The sequence below is a fragment of the Mustela putorius genome, unplaced genomic scaffold, assembly GCF_011764305.1.
Source record: "Mustela putorius furo isolate JIRA1106 unplaced genomic scaffold, ASM1176430v1.1 tig00003859_pilon_pilon_pilon, whole genome shotgun sequence".
NCBI lineage: Eukaryota > Metazoa > Chordata > Mammalia > Carnivora > Mustelidae > Mustela > Mustela putorius.
The window spans coordinates 2,111,701-2,130,633 of record NW_025422011.1 but is presented as its reverse complement, the minus strand read 5'-3'; the positions used below and the strand labels follow the sequence as shown (position 1 = coordinate 2,130,633).

The window sequence follows — 18,933 nt, the reverse complement described above, 5'->3', positions numbered from 1 at the left end:
GAACCAAAGATAAAATGGGGCTCAGAGAGTTTGAATCATGTCCAAGATCCTACAATTAATGTATGACTGCTCTGGACTTGGAAGCCAAGTCCCCCGAAAGCCCCAAAGCCAGGCTGCTGACCACAACACACCACAACATGGCTCCCTGGGGGGGCTGTCTCTGGATACCACCCATAAACAGGTGGAAACGGAGACTCCCGTGGGTTGCTGCTAATTGGCTGGCACGGGCCGCATCATTAGACTGATAACCCCACTCCTGCCTCCCCACCCTGTCATCTGGGATTTTTTTAATGAAGTGTCTGGATCTTTGGGCAGCCGCTTTGTTTCCGCTCTCAGTCTTGAATACAGGCTTGACGTTCTTTGTGCCCAAAATGTGTCTCGTTTGCAACAGGAGCCAGGACAATGGCAAGACTATGTTGTAAGCTCATCAGCATCTGTCATAAGTGTTGTCTCAAAGCCAGGATGTTTGAAAGGTCAGAGGAAACCCCTCAGGCCAGTAGCCTGGGCCTCAAACTCAGTCTTGACACCCCATCCAGCCCATCCTTATCCTCCATGTCCAGCTGCCATAGCAGGGCTGTGGCTAGTGGGGCCAATGGGATGGACTCCGAGCACAGTCTCGGCCAGCACAGTCTCGGCCAGCACAGTCCCGGCCAGCCTTTAACCGTCAGCGCTTGCCCCCTACACCCACTGTATTGGTTTCCCCAGGGCCTTCAGAATCTTTCTGTGAAACCACGTCCATGGATAGAAGGAAAATCTCAGTCCTGAATCATCAAAAATTTCCGTAGCATAAGAACACAGATGTTTACCATTGGTCAACTGTCTGTTTGAATGCTTAAGATACTGGTTTTTTTCAGTTTCTTATCTCTGGGTGCCTCGTCTCTAATGTTCGAACATCATTTTGGCATGGGAGACTGAGAAATCTCATTATAGCCTAGTTGCCTTGACTTTGAATTCAGGATCTTCTTTCAGGTCAGCTATAGGATTTTTTTGATTCTATGATGCTTGACAATTGATGAAACTATTGACAAAGGAAACAGTGTTTAACCTTGTCCTTAAGCTGATACATTACGAATGGGAGTGAAGGTCCTGAAATTTGCTATTTTTTTCCCCCACTTACAAAATCAGAGCACATTCAAGGTTATTCTCATAATACCTCCTTCACACATTTGCATTCTGATAAGTTTTTCTGAGCGAGAGAGAAAGGAGGTAAAATCTGTAAAAGCCTTGCGCGTGTATGTCATCCATCACACGTGACACTGTGCAGAACACACGTGCAGAGAACAACTAAGAGAAGACATCCATCCACTTCTGGCCAGACACTTGGAAAGCACCTCATTTTCCAACCCGATGGTTTAAAAAACAGCCAATCTATAAAGCGTCGCTTCAGAACAGGACACTGGCTGTTTCACCAGATCCTTCTTACATTTTGGTTTGAAGCCCGAACCCTCCAGTTTCTCGCCAATAACACAGAAATCCATACACGCTGTTGCCCACTAACTCTGGACTCACCCACCCTTAAAACCAACGCCAGATACATGAATAAGTCCCTGCTCTCAGGAAGTTTACTACGCCCTGGTGGAGACGAGATATCTCATATACGGGAAAGACAAGCCCTTATGCGAGAACTCTCCTGTGTCCGGGGCAGACAGAACCAATCAGCTAAAGACTTCTTTAACTTCCCTGCTCAGACAGGGCCTGTTGCGCTCAGGGCTCGAGGAAGCCACCTGAAAGGAATAAGAATTGGTATACAAGATGAAAGCTAGATGCTGTCTGCTTTCCCTGATACAGACATATAAAAAGATAAGAGTCTGATTGAATCCCCATGATTCTCAAAGGACCGTATGTCTAGACTGTGCAAAAGACTATAGAGGAGGTCCTCATCGTTAGTTAACAGAGAAGGCTTCCTGCAAGAGGGGCTTCAGCACAATGTTCAAGGAAAACTATGGACGAAAGGCAGGGGTCGCTCAGATGGAGAGAGAGGAAGAATGCGAGCAGAGAGGGTGCATAGCCGGGGCCCTGGGAGTCTGGCAAACCAGCTGAAGAGAAAGATTGGGATTAGAGAAATGGATTTGCAAAGGAACGGTGAGGCCAGGCCATGAAGGGTCTTGAATACCCAGCAACAGATTTGGAATTCTAGTTTCTAGAAGAGTGGAGAGACGCAGACAGTTAGTGAATGGGAGAATGATAGGAGCTGCGTGTGCAGTAAAATCAGACTAGCAGGTGCGTGCCGGAGGGACTGGAGGCGAGAAGGCCAGCCCAGAGCCCGGTGACAGGAAGCGAGGGGCTGGGTTGGACTATACCTGTCCCGATGAGAGAGGAAAGCTACATGTGAGACACGTTCCCAAGGAAGATTTGACAGTGCTCATGGGTGGAGCGGCGTGTAGGCAGAAGGAGGAGTCTGAGAGAGCTGCATTAAGGGAAAGGTACACCCATCTCTACCTGGCAGGGCTCCTTTCCTGAAAAAGCATCCTTTCTGAGGGTCACTAAAGGTCTACAGCCACAGAGATGATTGCGCAACAGATCATTTCTTCTGCGTGACTTTTGTATGAGATTTTAAGAGATTTTGTAAGAGATTGCAAGGCACAGCCACCAAAGATCTTCTGACATTGACCTCCTGGTGGCCATCTGGGCGACCCAGAGCCACGGAGGATCAGGCAGCTGCTGACTTTAAATGGGCTGCACACCCAGTGGATTTCCCTTCTGCGTCACACGGCCGACATCCCAACAGGCTACTGACTATCACAAACATAGGATTTGATTATGGAAGGTCAGTAAAACGAGAGGGTCTGGCTCCAAGTTACTATGAATGTCAAAGAGTTTTCCTCGGCTCATGTCAGGCTTCTTGAAATGAGAAAAGCAGCTGAAATTTCCTCCCCGCATGAGCTCTAAGATGCGCAGGGGCTAGAGGCTAGACCCCATGGAAGCCAAGCCAGAGGCTGGACCAAACAGAAACCAGGCTAGAGGCTAATGAGAACAGTTTCTAAACAAGGGAGACTTATGCAGACAAGGCTTGATCATTGTTGACTCTGGCCCTTGCCAGCCTGTCTCCTGTCTCTCTGATGTGCAGACTCTCCCTTGGTTGTTATTAATTATCAGGGTTGGTAATAATAGCGAACACTGCATGAAAACCCTATCCCTAAGGGTTTGGGCAGGAACACAAGGCATGTTCAAAGGGGGCCACTGAGAAGAGTTTCAGAAAGCAGGTGTTTACAAGGGTGGGGAAGGTTAAGGAAAACATGGAATGGAGACTTCTGGAGCCAGGGGTAGTTGGGCGCTGTTCACAGCCCTAGACTGGGCCTTCCGGGACCGGGGCACGCGGGTGGGGACGTTAGGGAAAGGCGGTGGGCTTAGGCGGGAGTGACAGGGAGGGGAGGAAGATACAGAAGGAGGTCTCAAAGCAAAGGGACAATGTCCAGCCCAGCCTTTAATTTCTGGACTTGGTGACAATGACACAGTTCATAAATGGCTACACTGAGGCACAGAGAGGTCAAGTCACCAGCCAACCATCACACAGGAAGCAAGGGGCAGACTGAAACCAGAACCCAAAGCTCGAGGGCTTCATGTCCTCCACTCTTCTCGTGTGTCACTTCCCATCAGGTTACTAGAGTCATTTTGATGACATCTTAATAATAATACTATTCATTAGTTTAATAACCGTTTCATGGACTGTTGCATTTGGTGCGGCCCCCCAAAGGCTGTCTGGAGGAGTCATAGGAGTTCATAGTGGTGGCGGCAGGCAGAGTCACCCTTCTGCTCCTGAGGAGGCCAAGGGCCCTGGTATGACTCTGCCAGGGACACCTCGTGCACTTGGGGCAGGTGCCTGGATCTCAGGCTGTGGCCCAAGAAACTGCAAACACACCAGTGGCCTCAACTCTGCCGTCCAGAGGCTAAGCCACAGGTAGGGCTCCCCACAGCATGCAGCCTTCCCGATCCTTCCTGTGGCCCTCAGGAGTTACAGATTCGGCGCACTCCTTCCTTGGAGTCTCACATTGCCATAAAATGAAGAGTTCCTGAAACGCCCCAGGGCAGGCATCTGCTGACCTAACTAGCCGCTGACTCCTTCTTAAGAATTCAAGTCTGTCAAATATTCACCGTACCATGGGGGGCCTGCACCCCACTCCTTCCCCGCCCTGTGAGGGGACGGAAGGATGCTTCTGTTACCTTTGACCCTGGTGGGCATACTGTCCTCAGGGCGCCCGCGGCCGCAGGCCCCACTTGCAGCCGCTGCCGGAGCCCCCCACAGCTCTTCTCCTACCCCTAACGGGACTTCAGACCAGCTTCTTCTTTCTTTCCCCTTTCTTCCCTTGGCAACCTTCCCCATTTGATTCCTCAAGCCAGCATTGCAACCATACCTCTTTAGTGTCTAAAGACCCCCTTGCCTTCCTGCCCTTCCCTAATGCCGCATGGCCGAAGCCCAGCTTTGGATGAACCTGCTACACGGCGATGCCTGCACCCAATGGTCCTGCCCTGTGGGAGGGTCACTGGGGGGGGGGGTGTGTGTCCCTGGACAAATTCACAACCAGCAGCCTCACACTGGCTTCCAGCCCTGCCCCACAATCCTACCATTTCCCTAACTCCTTCCCCGACCCCACATTCTGGAATCTATCCCCTCAGGCTTCCTCCACAGACGAAAAGGAAGCCAAGAGAACGGAGGTCCCTTTGTATCCTATTCATAGACCTCCTCCCGCTCTCCCTCGGCTGGAGGGACGCTGTGGCCGCCCCCGTCCTGTGACACTGCGGGAGGTGCATCCCTTGCTCTCCGCCTTGGGGACCAGCCCTTCTGTCCGAGCCTGGCACCCGTCCCCATAGCACTTGTGGGAGTGCCACCTCAGGTATTTGCCGGCTCTCTCTTCCTCTCTCTTGAACATTTACCTTTCTCTTTCAGCTGGCTCCTCCCCCACTAGCTTTTAAATGTGCCCAGCACTCCAGGGGCCTCTTGTCCCCTGCTCAGCCCCAGTCCTCTCCCTCTCTGCCCCTCGGCAGCCACAAATCTCAAAACAATCACCAGTACTGGGTGCCCTCCTGGCTTCCTCACTCTCCATCTGTGTGACAAGCCATTCCCATAGGGCCCTTATCTGCCCACCAGAACTTCACTGTTGTCTCCAAGGTCGCCATGACCTTTACCTTCTGATTCCTATGGATTTTTTTCAGTCTTCTCTTCCTTGACTTTTCAGTGGCAGGTTCGCATTTAAGAGGATTTCCTTCCGCTTCAAAAAGCTTTTTCTCCTGTTATTACTATTTCTCTGACAGTAGATTCTCTAAGTTTTCCTTCCTCTCTGGCCACTCCTCCTTCTCATGAAATGCTGGTGTGGATCAGGACTTTCCAGGCTCCTTTCCTCTCTCGTTCTGCCTTCTTGCTACGTGGTCTCAGTCATGCTCACGCCTAAGATTGCTGCCTCCTACCGATGACTCCTCAGCACACATCGCCAGCTCCCCAGTATACATCACAGCCACACTCGGAGCCCCAGGCCTGCAGACCACTGGCATGATTAACATCTTGGTCCTGATAGCACAGAGACTCCTCGCGCTCTCCCTGCACAGAAGTGACTTCAAACCCATGACCTCATTCTTGCTGAGTGTTCCCCGTTTTGCTAACTACTGCCACGGCCCATTCGGGTAAGTAAAAATCTCGGTGTCATACCTAACTCCTCCCTCTTCCTGAAGCCCACAGGCAGCCCACTGGCAAACCCAGTCGATCTATTTCCAAAACATCCAGCCAACCCACTGCTGCCATCTTATCCTCCCAAACCGTCACCATCTTTCCCTGGGCCTTCCCTTGGTCTCTCTTTCCACTCTTCCCCATCCACAAGGATGGTTTCACAGCCTAAATATAGCCATGTCACATCTCACTGAAGGTCTTTCAGGAGCTTCCATTGCTCTTGGGATAAATATCTAAGCAATTCTGGTGACCCAGAGGGTCCTAGGTGCCCCTGCCCCACTGACTGGCTCCTTCACCTCATTCCCTCCTGTGTTCTTTGTACTCTACCCACTTTAACCTTTATCCCATCCCTCCTGAGTGATATTTCTTCTTTCCACAGGGCCTTTGCACATGCCTAGAAGATGCAAATGTCATCCCCAACACCTTTACCTAGTAAATACCACTAACTGTATGTCATGGGGGTATGCAAGATAGTTCATTTAAGGTATAGGAAAAGAATAACAGAATTTCATTTTATAATTTATTTTATCTCATTTCCTTAAAAGATCCATTTTGTGCACATTTTATTATGTATATGATACATTAGTAGAGTAAAATATGTATAATATATAAATATACATACTTTATGAAGAATTAAATATATATGTACAACATGCATGCTCAATTTTTTTTTTTTACTGAAAAGTGTCTCCAAAAATGTTGAAGATCAGAGCAGTAATCAGCTCTCACTTCTTGGGAAGACTCCTACCTCCTTTACCAAATCTAACACTATAGAGTTATATTCATTTGTACAACTGTGTGAGAAGCATCTCTACCCTTAGAATCTGAGCTATAGCAGGTCAAAGACACTGTCTGTCTGGTTCCTGCAGTGCCCCCAGTGCTCAGCACCTCATATATACTAGGTAATAATTTTTTAATGATAATTTTTAATGATATACTTAATAATGATAATTTTTTAAATGAACGATTATCGTAGAAGTAGAATGTTTATGCTCTCCTTGTCATCCTCATAGAAGACTTTTCATTTCTTACATCTGGAAGGCTTTCATGGACTCTCTCTTTCCTGCATGGTGAAGACACATCCAAGTCCTTACTTTTATAAAAGGTCTATAAGAACATGATTTCAAGATACTTAAAATATACTCTGAGGAATGCCAGGTGTTGAGTCCATTAGAGAGCATGATCCTTATCCCTGCTTATTGATGACAAAAGTACAATTCACAATGGTCAAGGTAATTTAGCCGGAAAATGGTGGGGGCTCCCTTCAAATTCAAGTTCGGGGGTCTAAACCTAATCTGCTTCCTAGTTGATCTCAGCAACTTGAACATAAAACAACCATTTTCATTCTAACAGGCAACTTCCTCTTTTGAGTGATCTCAAAAAACTAGGTTGTTATTAAGCCCTCTAATCCTGGTGGATATCCAAAATCAGATGCAGGTCTGCCATATCATGGTTCCAAGCAGGTTACCAAATCCCATGTCCACTGCTTTCTGTTCTTTGTTTCTGCGTGGTTTGCAATGAGGCTGTCAAGCAAAAGGCAATAGTCATGCTGCTGCTTAAAAGACCTGCTCACTGGCAAGATAAGAAATGTGCTCCCCAGAAGGCACGCTGGCAGGGACAGTGCCCCAAAGCCCTCCAGATCACGTTGCTGGTTTACTATGGAGTTTTGTGTCTTGATGTGCTGCACGGCCTTCGCCATCTCTCTCTGATGGACTTGCCCTTTCTTCTAAGGGAAGGGACTGAGCTCAAAAAGGAAATGCATCTCAGGATGCTTGCGGGTGGACTGTGGGAAGGGAGGAGGGGGTCTGACACACAGAATGAGCTGAGAGAGAGCAGAAATCCCTCTACACTTATAGCTCTTTCCATGATGTCTCCTTCCTGCCTACCTGCCCCGCCACATGGCTGTCCTGCAACCTTACCTTCATCTTCCAACTCTGTCCTCTCCAAAGTGGGATTCTTCTCTTTGAAAAGCCAAATCTCCACGATCCTGCCTCAATAAGCCCCACCCCCTTATCATGCCTTTCTCAGCAACAAATCCAAAACTATGTGGTGGATGACACTTTTCCAAGGTAAACGTGGTCTCCATGGGCATTATCCCATTGGTTTTGCAGCTGAAGGTTTTTGAATTTTCTCCAGTGTTAGCCAAGTGAACAGAGACTTGGAAGAGAAGGAAACAAATAGAGGGTGAGGCTATCACGGCCCCCAGGCTTGTCTCGATTCCTTGCTGTATCACCAAAGGTGAGCAAAGAGATGCCTCAGTGTGCTTGTTGCTGTGCTTGGGATTTTTATTTTATCTGCAAGAAGAGGTGGTAGTCCCACGATCCTTTCCATCTCATCCATCCAACCATCCAACCATCCAACCACACATCCAAACACATCCAACCATCCAACTATCCATCCATCCATCCAACCATCCATCCATCCATCCATGCAACCATCCATCCATCTATCCATCCATCCATCCAACCATCCAACCATCTAACCACCCATACAAACATCCATCCATCCATCCATCTATCCATCCATCCATCCATCCATCCATCCATCCATCTATCCATCCATCCAAACATCCATCCTCTGACTCAGGAAGCCATTCAACATTTCTCCTCACTTTTTTGGCCACCCTCTAGCCCTGCTCAGTTTCTATACAAAGGAGCAATCCACCTTGAACTTACTGAGTGGAGGGCAGGGGGAGCCCAGGAGATACATCCAAGTAGCCCGAGGTCTATGCCAGATGGACCGAAACTCACTTTGACAAAATTCTCATAGGACGCTCCTTCCCTTTTTACTTATTCATATTCACATATGCAGCTACTAACTATCTGACCCTGATCTGTTCATGGAAATGTGCTACCCAGCAAATGTCAGAGCGCACTCACTCGTAGTCCGTTATTTTCAATGAGAAAAGTCATAATGCCTTCCACGTCCACCCAGAAACCTCAATCAACTTCCCAAAATACCACACCCTTAAACACCATGTAGAAATTTCCCAGGAATTTTCTATAAAACACCTTTCACTTAATTAGCACACTGGGAACGCCTCCTCAGTGGGAAGGTTCCCATGTGTGTGTGGCACACTGACCCCACAAGGGACCTCCTGGCATCGCACTGGTCTGATAATGTCAATACGTAAGCAAATGATATTGAAAGATACTCCATATCCTCACTCAGACCTGGGTTTGTAGGACGCCAGGTCTATGGGTGAAGCAGAGTGGGTCCCACAAGGAGTAGAGTTCAGGGGGAAGGGTGGGGAATGTGACAGTGATAACACGCAGTGTATTTGAGGGTGGAGCAGCAGGTGTAAGCATGCAGGTACCAATAGTCCAACAGGGGAGCCAGGACTGCCATGCATGGCCTCCTTCTGTAAGACTCCGGAGCCATGGAATATTTGCATAGGTGTGGCCTTGTGGATTCATTGCCTGTGACAATGTTTGGTCACCAAGAGGAAATGTTTTAAAAACTTGCCAGATACTGATGAGTATTTTAAAAATGAGAGTTTGTGGGGTGGGGATGGGGGTGGTGCCTGGGTGGCCCAGTGGGTTGGGCATCTGAGTCCTGATTTCAGCTCAGGTCATGGTCTCGGGGTGGTGGGATCAAGTCCTATGCTAAGTCTGGAGCCTGCTTGGGATTCTCTCTCTCTCCCTTATTCTCTGCCCCCACCACTCACGCGTGCTCTCACTCACTCGCTCGCAAAAAACAAGACCAAATAAAACAAAAACAAGTGTTTGGATTTGTAAAAAATTAAAAGCTTAAAAAACACCACAGTGAAATGCCACTTCACACCCACTAGGATGACTATAACAAAAAAATAATAATAAAAAAAAGAAACTCACAAATGCTGGCAGGGATGTGAAGAAATTGGAAGTCTCAGACATTGCTGGTGATGTAAACAGTGAAGTTGCTATAGAAAACAGTTTGGCATGCCCTCAAAATTTAAGCATAGAATTACCACATGATGCGGGAAGTCCACTCCTAGATATCTACTTGGGAGAAGGAAAACCAGGTTGTCAAACAAATATGTGTGCGGCGATGTCCACGGCAACACTATTCACAACCGAAGGGTTGCTAACAAGCACGAGGAAACTTTGCTTTGAGGATGGAGGAGAAGAGCTTCACGGGGATACATGTTAAGAACTAAGGGGTTCTACGTGAATGTCAGAATCAACATACACATGCATACAAAGGGCCTTTCTAGCCAATGTCCACCCAGATGTCCATCAACCGATGAATGCATAAACAAAATGAGACAAATACTCATAATGGGATATTATTCAGCCATAAGAATAAAGTTCTGATATAAGCCACAACATGGATGAACCTTGAGAACATAATGCTGAGTGATAAAAGCCAGAAGCAAAAGGTCATGTATTTTATCATTCCAAATATGCCAAATGTCCAGAATAGGTGAATCCATAAAGACAGAAAGCAGACTGGCAGTTCGCCAGGGCCTGCGAGAGACAGGGGAATAGAAAGTATGTCTGCTCAGTAGGTATGGAGTTCTCTTCAAGGGACATGAAGACATTTTAGAGCTGAATGAAGGTGAGAACAAAGTGCTAGAACCATGTGACAGTGTGATTCCTACACTTTAGAATAGTTCATTTTATGTGAATTTCACCTCAATTTTAAAAAGTTTCGAAAATAACTCTATCTTTCTTGTTATCAGTGCTCATCACGTAGGCACTCATCAAGTTTGAAGCAGGAGTGAATAAATGAAAGAGCGAACCTGTCCCTGGTTTACAACGCCCTTCCGGCTCCCGTCCACTCCCCAGCCTCATCATACACCAGGACCTGCCTTGCTTTCTGCTTTCAGGCACACTGACCTTTCTCTGGGTCCTTCGAAGTGCTGGGTTTCTGTCACAGGACCTTTGCACGGCCTCATTCCTGTCTGCAGCTCTCACAACCCTTCCCATTGCCCTGGTTAACTTCCCTTTCAATCCAGCTCTCAGCTTGGCCATCGCTCCATCCAGGAAAACCTTCTCTGACCTTCCTGACTGGGTCAGCTCCACCTTAGAGTCCCAGACCTTTCTCTTTAGGTCACTTACCACGATAGCCTTTTCATTTATCTGTGCTCTTCTCCTTTGAACTCTGGGGTTTCCATTACAACATAAATTTCATGTGGGCTGAGGATTGGGTGAGTGTGTTGTTGAGGAGGGAGCAGTTAATACAGTATCCCAACCCGCAAGCCCAGAACCTGGCGCATAGTATGTGCTCAGTAAACATAATCAAGGGAGGAAGGGAAGGATGGAGGTGAGACAGAGGAATCTATCTACCCTTTCCATCTGTTTGCCTTCAGAAATCTGTAACACATAATTTCTTAACATATTGGCTAGAGAGGCCCTTTGTACACATGTGTATGTTGATTCTGACATGGACATATAGAACCCCTTAGTTGTAACACATACCCCCCCTGAAGCTCTCCTCTATCCTCACAGCAGCGTTTCCTAATCTTTGTTAGCAAGAAATAAGTTCCACAGGGAGTGAAGGCAATGACACTGAGTTATGCACGGTTACTGGTGGCTGGGAGACGGAAGGTCAAGTAGTGGGTGGATGGTCTCCGGGTGTCCTGATTTCTCCTGCCGGTCTCCGACCCTGGGATGACCAGTCAGTCTTGACCCTGCCGCCTCTTTGTCTTCTGGGTCTGCTGCTTCCCCATCCAACTGGTCTCTCCCCTTCCTTCTGACTTTGCCTCACCCCCCTCCGATTTCTCCTCTGGGCATTTCCTCCTTGAATGGCCCGGCTACTTGACGGTAAATGAGGCCAGGGTCTGAAAATCAGAAAATGTCTAAAGATGCAGCAGTCTTTAGACAGTAAACACACGGTGCTAGTGAACTATCAATCCCGTGAAGAGAAGAGTCGGGGGCCTGTATTATCCTGGATTATCTACATGCTCCATCGGAGGAGAAACCAGGAACGGACAGAGACGTGAGAGGTCTGGGACCTTCCAGTGGGAGGGGACTGTGGACACAGACTTCGGGTCCACATTATATCTGGAAGGGCCTGGTGTTTCTGGCGGGTGTGTGCTCATCTCTCTGAAATAATCCATGCTAATTTCTCGATGAAAAATTCACACTGTCTTCCACGTTGCTAAGCAACCAGCCCAAACATGTTTACTGTGTATATCTCTCCGGAGAGACCTAGGCTGCGTTCATGGTCTAAAGTGGGATGGACATGAGAGGCGACAAAACCATCCCAAGCTCTGAGAAAGGCTTCGGAAGCTGACCTGCAAAAATGCATGTTTTTGAGGCTTTGATGCCATACCTGGGGAAATACAGTGGTTCAAGTATAACTCTGAGTAGCTTTTCTTGGCTAATGTCCAGGCTACGGGTCAAAGTGTGGGCTCGGGAATGAGACTTCCTAAATTTGATTTCCGACTCTGCCACTCAAACGTTGCTTAAGGGTGCTGTGTTTTACCTTCCCCATCTGCAGGAGGGAAACAATAATCCCACAGGTTTCATAGGGCTATAGTGAGGATAAAATTAATATGATTAAGGAGGGCCTCGCACACATAAAGGACCTAAACAACGTTAGTTATACTATCACTATTTTAGAAGTGCTTCTATTTTTTGTCTGTCCCTAACCCTAACCTGGAGATGAGCTGAGAAACAGATCCTTTCAAAGGGTAAGAATCCGTGGAGGGCAAACCTTAGAGCAGCCCAGAGGCCCATCAGCTGCCAGGAGAGGGATAGCTGCTCATGGGGCCTCCTGTGACCACTTAGGTGCAGAGGAGAACCTGGCAGAGCAGTGAGTCAGAATAGGAGAAAGTTCTTGGAGCTGAAGGTGGGGGGGTGCCCCTCCTAAGGGTTTCCTGTATCCCTGCCCCTGCCATCATGACAGCAGCGTGACATGCTCCATGGCTCCAACATCTGTCACCCCACTCAGCAGAAAGTGTGCATGCCCGTTTCCTTATTGCTCTAGACCAGTGCCTAGCAGGGAGCTCACGAATGAATGAACTTATTAGCTAATGAAACGCAGCATATGGTCCTTGACGCATCCACATGTGGATAAGTATAAATTCAGACACGTGATCGGAGAGGACGGGGCTCCAGTGGTCTAAGGAAGAGGAGAACAAGGTGGGTTGAGGGCTGATCGGGCCACACTGATAATCTCGAGGCCCCAGTCCCAGGATGAAGGCGGCCACAGAAGTAGCAGCGGAAAGCGGACAGAGCCAGGGATCAGGTACTGTGTAACAGATCACAAAAGAGAAGGGCCTTGTCTCTTGATAATAACCCCGAAGTCTTCCCAGGCATAAAAACAGTGATTTGATACTAAGTTAGTGTCGATGAACACTGTATCCCAACATGAAAAATTTCAACGACAACCTCACTTAAGTCTAACTCTACAGGGAAACGTGCACAAATCCTAAATGTAGAGCTGGGTGAATGTTCCTTCACAAAGTGGACAAAACGCTTGGGTGACCAGCATCCCCATCAAGAGGCAGAATATGAACATGGCAGGAGCTGTCCAACCATGCCCTGCCCTTGCCTGCCCCCCAGCGCAAGACCAAACATACATGGACTTGACTTCAAATCTGAGGGAAATAAATCCTTACCGCTTTGCCCTCCTTTTCGCCTTTCCTCTTAGTCGTGGGTTGCAATACGACCCCTTCATTCACAATATACATTCAAGGGTTATCATGGGCCCAGCGTCACACCGGGTATCGTCAGGGACACCAGAAAAATGAAAAACACACTCCCTGATCTTGGTGGAAAAGATTCCTCTGTACCTATACCGTTGGATACCAACTCAGCACTTGTTTTCATTATTTCATAAAAGCCTAGAATTAATTTATTCATGTTTGCTGAAGTCTGAACGTCCATGTCCCCCCGCCCCCCAAAATTCACCAGTTGAAACTTAGCCCCTGAGGAGATACTACGAGGAGGTAGGCCTTTGAGAGGTGATCAGGTCCTGAGGGCGGAGCCCTTATAAACGAAATCTATGCCCTTATAGAAAGGGCCCTAGAGAGCTCCCTCACCTCTTCCCCATGGTGAGGACAGAGCAAAGTCTACGTACGAATGGGCTCTCACCAGACGCTGAATCTGCTGGAGGCTTGGCTTTTGCGCTCTCCAGCCTCCAGAACTTTAAGAAGCTCATGTCTGTTGCTTATAAGCTGCCCCATGTGAATTTTGTTTCCATGGCCCAAGCAGACTAAGACAAGGTTCCATGGAAGCCCCCCCTGACTGGAAGGAGAGTAGGATTGTACAGTTTGGTGGGAAGTGGCAGTAAGGTCCCAGGGGACATGGAGAGAAGAAGTACAGAGACTTCTGCCGAGGGTCCAAACAACTTGGCTAAAGGCTTGAACTACACGTTAGCTAGCTGCAAAAGGACAGAGCCCAGGGTCACCCTGGGGACCTTTGAGACACAATCAAGAAGATTCACTTCAAGAATACAGCAAGGTAAGCACTGTGCGGGGAGAAAAATCAGACATGAAAACCAGAGCTTTCTGAAAACAGGACCCCCAACTTCTGTTAAGTGACAGCGGTTGGGGGTCTGAGCTGTCAGAAAGAGCAGTTCTCCCTGCTCACTCTTCACCACCGAGGCAAACCCCAATCAGGGCTTCTTCTGAAGCGACCCAGGATAAGGTGAATGGATGCCTGGTCAGACCAGTGTGAAAAGGAAACTGAGGGGGACGGAACCAAGGGGCTTGGCTGTCTTTCACTAGTAGATTCTGGAGCAGTGGGGAAAGGAAGTCTCTCCTACGTACGTACGCGTGCACGTGCACTGTCCTGTGGCTCTCTGCCCTCTGTCTCCTCCTGCTTGGCAGAGATTCTTCCCTCCCCCAACCCCCCCCCTTTTTTTTTTGTTTCAGGGATTCCTTTAGCTCTCCAGAGAAGCCCTCTGGACACTTCCTCAGAATGTTTGCAAATCAACGACATCAGACAACGGAGGAACATCTAATAAAATCGGCTTGTGAAATGGCTCTATGTGCGCCCTTCATCCATTCGTTGGCTAACAGGATCTGGCAGGATATTTAATAAGTACCATGATTTAGAACCGGCAGTGAACAGAAATGATCCCGAGGCGTATCTCCAGCAGCTGTCATTGCCTCGAAACGACCTGTGATTTCCCTGGGGGGCCAAAGCACCCACATTACTAACACTTTGAAGGGGTGTGGTTGATATTCCTCCTTATAGGAAATGCGAAGTTTCAGCTAGAAGTTAGTGAAAACAAAGGTGTAATTTTTTTCCTATCCAAGACCATAAACCTCTTAAATTCTATCTACAGACTCCATAGGGGGAGGTCCTTGAACCTCAGGTAAAGAACCCCCAGGGGAACTTCCATGTTCTTCTCAAAATCACTACAAGCTTCAACTTCAACCAACCATGCAAAGGTGAATATCCAAGGAATTTTTCACAACCGGTAACTCACAGACAGACACATGGGCAGTCCCTCTGCAGCCCACAGACATGTGATTCTCAGTGTAAAGGAGTCTGGAACCCCATTCTGCTCCCTGTGCCCTCCCTTCCAGGGACACCTTCAGAAAATCTTCCCCGACTCCTCCCCTTGTTGTCAACATGGGTCACTTCCGTCACCCTGCTGTCACCTGCCACTCCTAAGACCACCTCCTTTACTTCTTTGGGAATGGCAATTGTGTTCTTTCCTCTATTCACTCTATCTGCGTCAGTGGCTGAATCAGACTGAGAACAATGGTAGCCCTACCGACATTGTGAGATCTCCCCTGAGCTACACCCATGCCCACTGATCCAGCCTGGATTGCCCAAATCCTTGTCGCCAAGGGAACCAGATGAGGGAATATGAAGGAAGGGGCCTCCTGTAACAACAAAGGCTTATTGTGGCCCTACTGAGCTAGCACAGCACTACAAAGGCATGGTACGTTCACTCTCATTGGAAAAAATGACTTCAGCCACAATCCCAGTGGGAGAAATGACCCCATTCATAATCTCAAATGGACACAGGTGGACCAGGAAACTGTTTACTGGTCAACAGTTTCTTATTAGCCACCTGCTAGGCTCCAGACACTGAGGAGGTACTGGGAATAAATAACATACAAGTAAGTGGACAGCAATGATCACATTTGGTTATAAGGAGCACTACGAAAGAATTGGAAGAACAATAAGGAAAAAGGTAAAAGAGGAAAAGGTACTTTGTTACATGTGGACGGAGACAAAATCCTCTGGAGAAAGAGGTGTAAAGAATGAGAAGGAGCCATCAGTATGAAAAGCCAGAGGAAAATGGCTATGGGCACTGGGGGTACTTTGAGAAGGATCATAAAGGCAGGGAGGGTGAGATTTCAGATGCCTGGGAGAAGGGGCGTGAGCTTGGCCGGAGAGGTAGACACCCGCCAGGTCAAGTACATGGGGGAGTGGAGTGGCTAATGGCATGGATTCCCATAAGTAGACCAGCCTGGCTAGAATCCATCCAGCTCTCAAACTTCTCTAGCTGTGTGTCCTTGGGCAACTCACTTATCCTCTCTGAGCCTTACTTTCCTCATCTTTAAGTAGGGATCATCATAAGTGTCCTTCATTGACTTGCTAAGTGCATTAAGAATAAAGCACTTAGAGCGGTGGCTGACAGAGACTGCCGGCCATGTCACGGTTTGCTATGACTTGTTCCAAGCTCATTGAGAAGCTGGGGGTTGGGGGTTAAGCCCAAGAGAGACGTGATCTGGATTGTGTTTGATAGATTCTTGGCCCATGTGTGGGCTACTAGTCATCAATAATAGGTAGCTGGAAGATCCCTGAGGTCATTTATACCAATTCCTTCCCTAGCACTTCTCTTTAAGAAGGGGAGGGGACATTGCCTGAGCAGCCATCTCTGAGAAAGGCTTGATGGCCTTCCCCTAACACTGGGTGGGAGAGAAGTCTGAGAGGCAGTGGGCCACAGCTTCTGAAGGGCTCATCCATCCCCTCAACTGCCTGCTGGAGAAGAGCCCACTAATCCCACTTCAGATGGTTCTAGAAGGGTCCCGTGTTCCAATGCCTCACCGGCTCCTATTCCTGCCAGTGTCAATGTCACTTTTCTAGGATTATAAGTGCCTCAAGGACAGCAGCCATTTCCTTCCCCTCTCACCACCCGGTGACTGACAGAAGCCCCAAGCACTGAGTCTCAGAGCTTTTGAATAATTGATTAGGAAAAGGAAGGTGGAATCACAGCATTTTTGTGTCTCTCCCAGACCTATAAGCTCTATACGGAATCTAGAGAACCTCCGGGAAGTCATTAAGTCGCATCCCTGCCCTGGGGCCAGCCTTCCTCAAACACCCTTGCAAGACTCTTCCTCCAGGTCTCCACAGGACATTATGCACTCACCACCCAGGAATGTGTCCTAAACAGTCTCCTTCCAAACCTCTCCCCTAGACCCCTTCTGCCGCACTGCACAATGGGGACACCACCCACTTCCTGCCCCAAGGGGCTCTGGGTACAAGCCAATGCAAGGGATAAAAGCCCTCTCGTCTCCAGGGACATCTTCAGACAGACCACAGCAAGCCCCTCTGGCTGGCTGGAGCCGAGAGCTGATGGGAGGGGGCGGAGGTCCTTCAGGCCCCTCCACATTCACCAGCCTCCCCCAAGACCCCAGGCACTCCCTGACCAGCTGCCCCTCTCCAGCTCCCACGGGAGCAGCAACCAACCACCACCCTTCTCGTTTTTTTTCCATTCTTCCGTGGCTTTCCCCCTCCTCAGCTAAGGCAGTGCTTTTTCCCTACACCAGACCCCCCAACTTCTCTTCCCTCCCCCGTCCCCATTTCTCTTCCCCCAATTCTGCAAGCTTCTAATCCCCCAACCCCCTCCCGCGTTTCCTCCCAGCCGCTCAACTCTCCTCCCAGCCCCTATTTGTCCTCTCCAATCCCCTGTCCCAATTGGTCCCACCCCCTCCCCTTTAGCGCTGGCTGACCCCATTCCTCTCTCGCCCCCACCAAGCCTCCTTCCCCTAACTATTCTCCCTGACCCTTCCCCCACCCCCAGGCCTTCCGGACCCCTCCGCGGGTCCCGGAGCACGTCCTCCGCCCTCCTCCCCGCCACGCTTGGTGGCGCAAAGAACGGCGACCGCTCCCCCCGTCCGGTCTCCCCGCAGCTGCAGCCGCCACTGAGACCCCAACCGCGCCGGGGGGGCCGAGGCGCCGCCCCCGCTCACCTGTTGGGCGGACCGGAGCACGCCGGGTCTCGCCTTCTCGGGATCTGGGTCCCGGTCGCGCTGCAGCACCCCCTTCTTGGGATGCATGTGCCGGCACAGGCAGGTGACCCCGCACAGCGCGAGGATGCTGGTGGCCGTGCCCAGCGTGGCGCCCAGCGCGATCACGGGCACCGACAGCACCATGGTGCCCGTTCCCCGCGCGGGGCTCGGTCCTGCCGCCGCGCACCGTCCTCCCAGCCGGGCCCGCCGCCGGGCAGCTCCTGGGATCCGGGCGCGCCGGCTGCTCTCCCGCCGCCGGGGGGCGGGGAGGGAGGGCGGCTGCGAGGACGTCAGAGGAGGCCGGCCGGGAGCAGGCTGGTGCTGGTGCTCCCGCACTCGGCTCGGCGTCAACCCGCACCCCCTCCCGCCGACACGTGACCAGACCCTTCCACCCCAACAGCCGCCGAGCATTCACATGCCTGAAACCTTAGGGGTATCTGCAACCATTCTTCACGTTTTCTGTAGGAGGACGCTTGGCCCCAAGAAGGGCAGGAGCTCGCAGAGGTCACACTGTGTGAGCAGGCAAACCAGGTCTCCGACCCAGGCCTGCGGCTCCGTCTGGGTAGCGGTAACTTTACCAGACTACTAACCCTTCCTTTCTCACCTTCTCTGCCCCGGAGAAGTAGATGCTTGGGTCCTCCAGGAGATTTTCAAACACGCAAGGGCTGGAGAGTTCCCTTGTCCTGAATTTGCCCAGCTTTTGCTCTGCAATGGGGAAGGGGAAGCAGGTGACAAGGAGAAGGGAATTGCTGTCTGGGATTGAGACTGCGCCCTTGTCCTGGTGAAGATCACGGCGCCCATTCTGTTTCTATCTGGATCTCCTTTAGCATGCTTTCCAACCCCATTTGGCCTGTAGTTCTCCATTCACAGATGAGGAAGCTGCGGCTGGTAGGGGATGTGAGGCAACCAGGAAAATCCAGGCATCCTCAACCCAAACCCAGGTTGGCAGAGTCCAAGTCCATGTGTCACACTCAGAGAAGAACTTGCCTTAGAAGAACAAAGAGGATCATATGCAGCGACCTGGAGTCCAAACTTGATTCAGAGAAAGGGGAAATTAAACAAGAATGCTTAGAGTAAGGCGAAATTAGAATTCCAGGCATAAGGACCCTGCTTTAGATCAGAAAATAGTGGTTTTCAGTGTGTTGTG

General features: G+C 49.6%; 1 protein-coding gene across 1 annotated transcript in view; it reads right to left on the bottom strand.

Moving 5' to 3' along the window:
* Positions 1–18,130, bottom strand: part of SYT13 (synaptotagmin 13) — a 42,334-nt gene extending 24,204 nt beyond the window's left edge. Inside the window, exon 1 of the mRNA XM_045065980.1 lies at positions 17,748–18,130. Within this exon, the coding sequence (XP_044921915.1) occupies positions 17,748–17,930 (183 nt within the window). The 5' untranslated portion in view covers positions 17,931–18,130. The remainder of the gene's footprint in view (positions 1–17,747) is intronic.
* Positions 18,131–18,933: the final 803 nt, after the last annotated feature.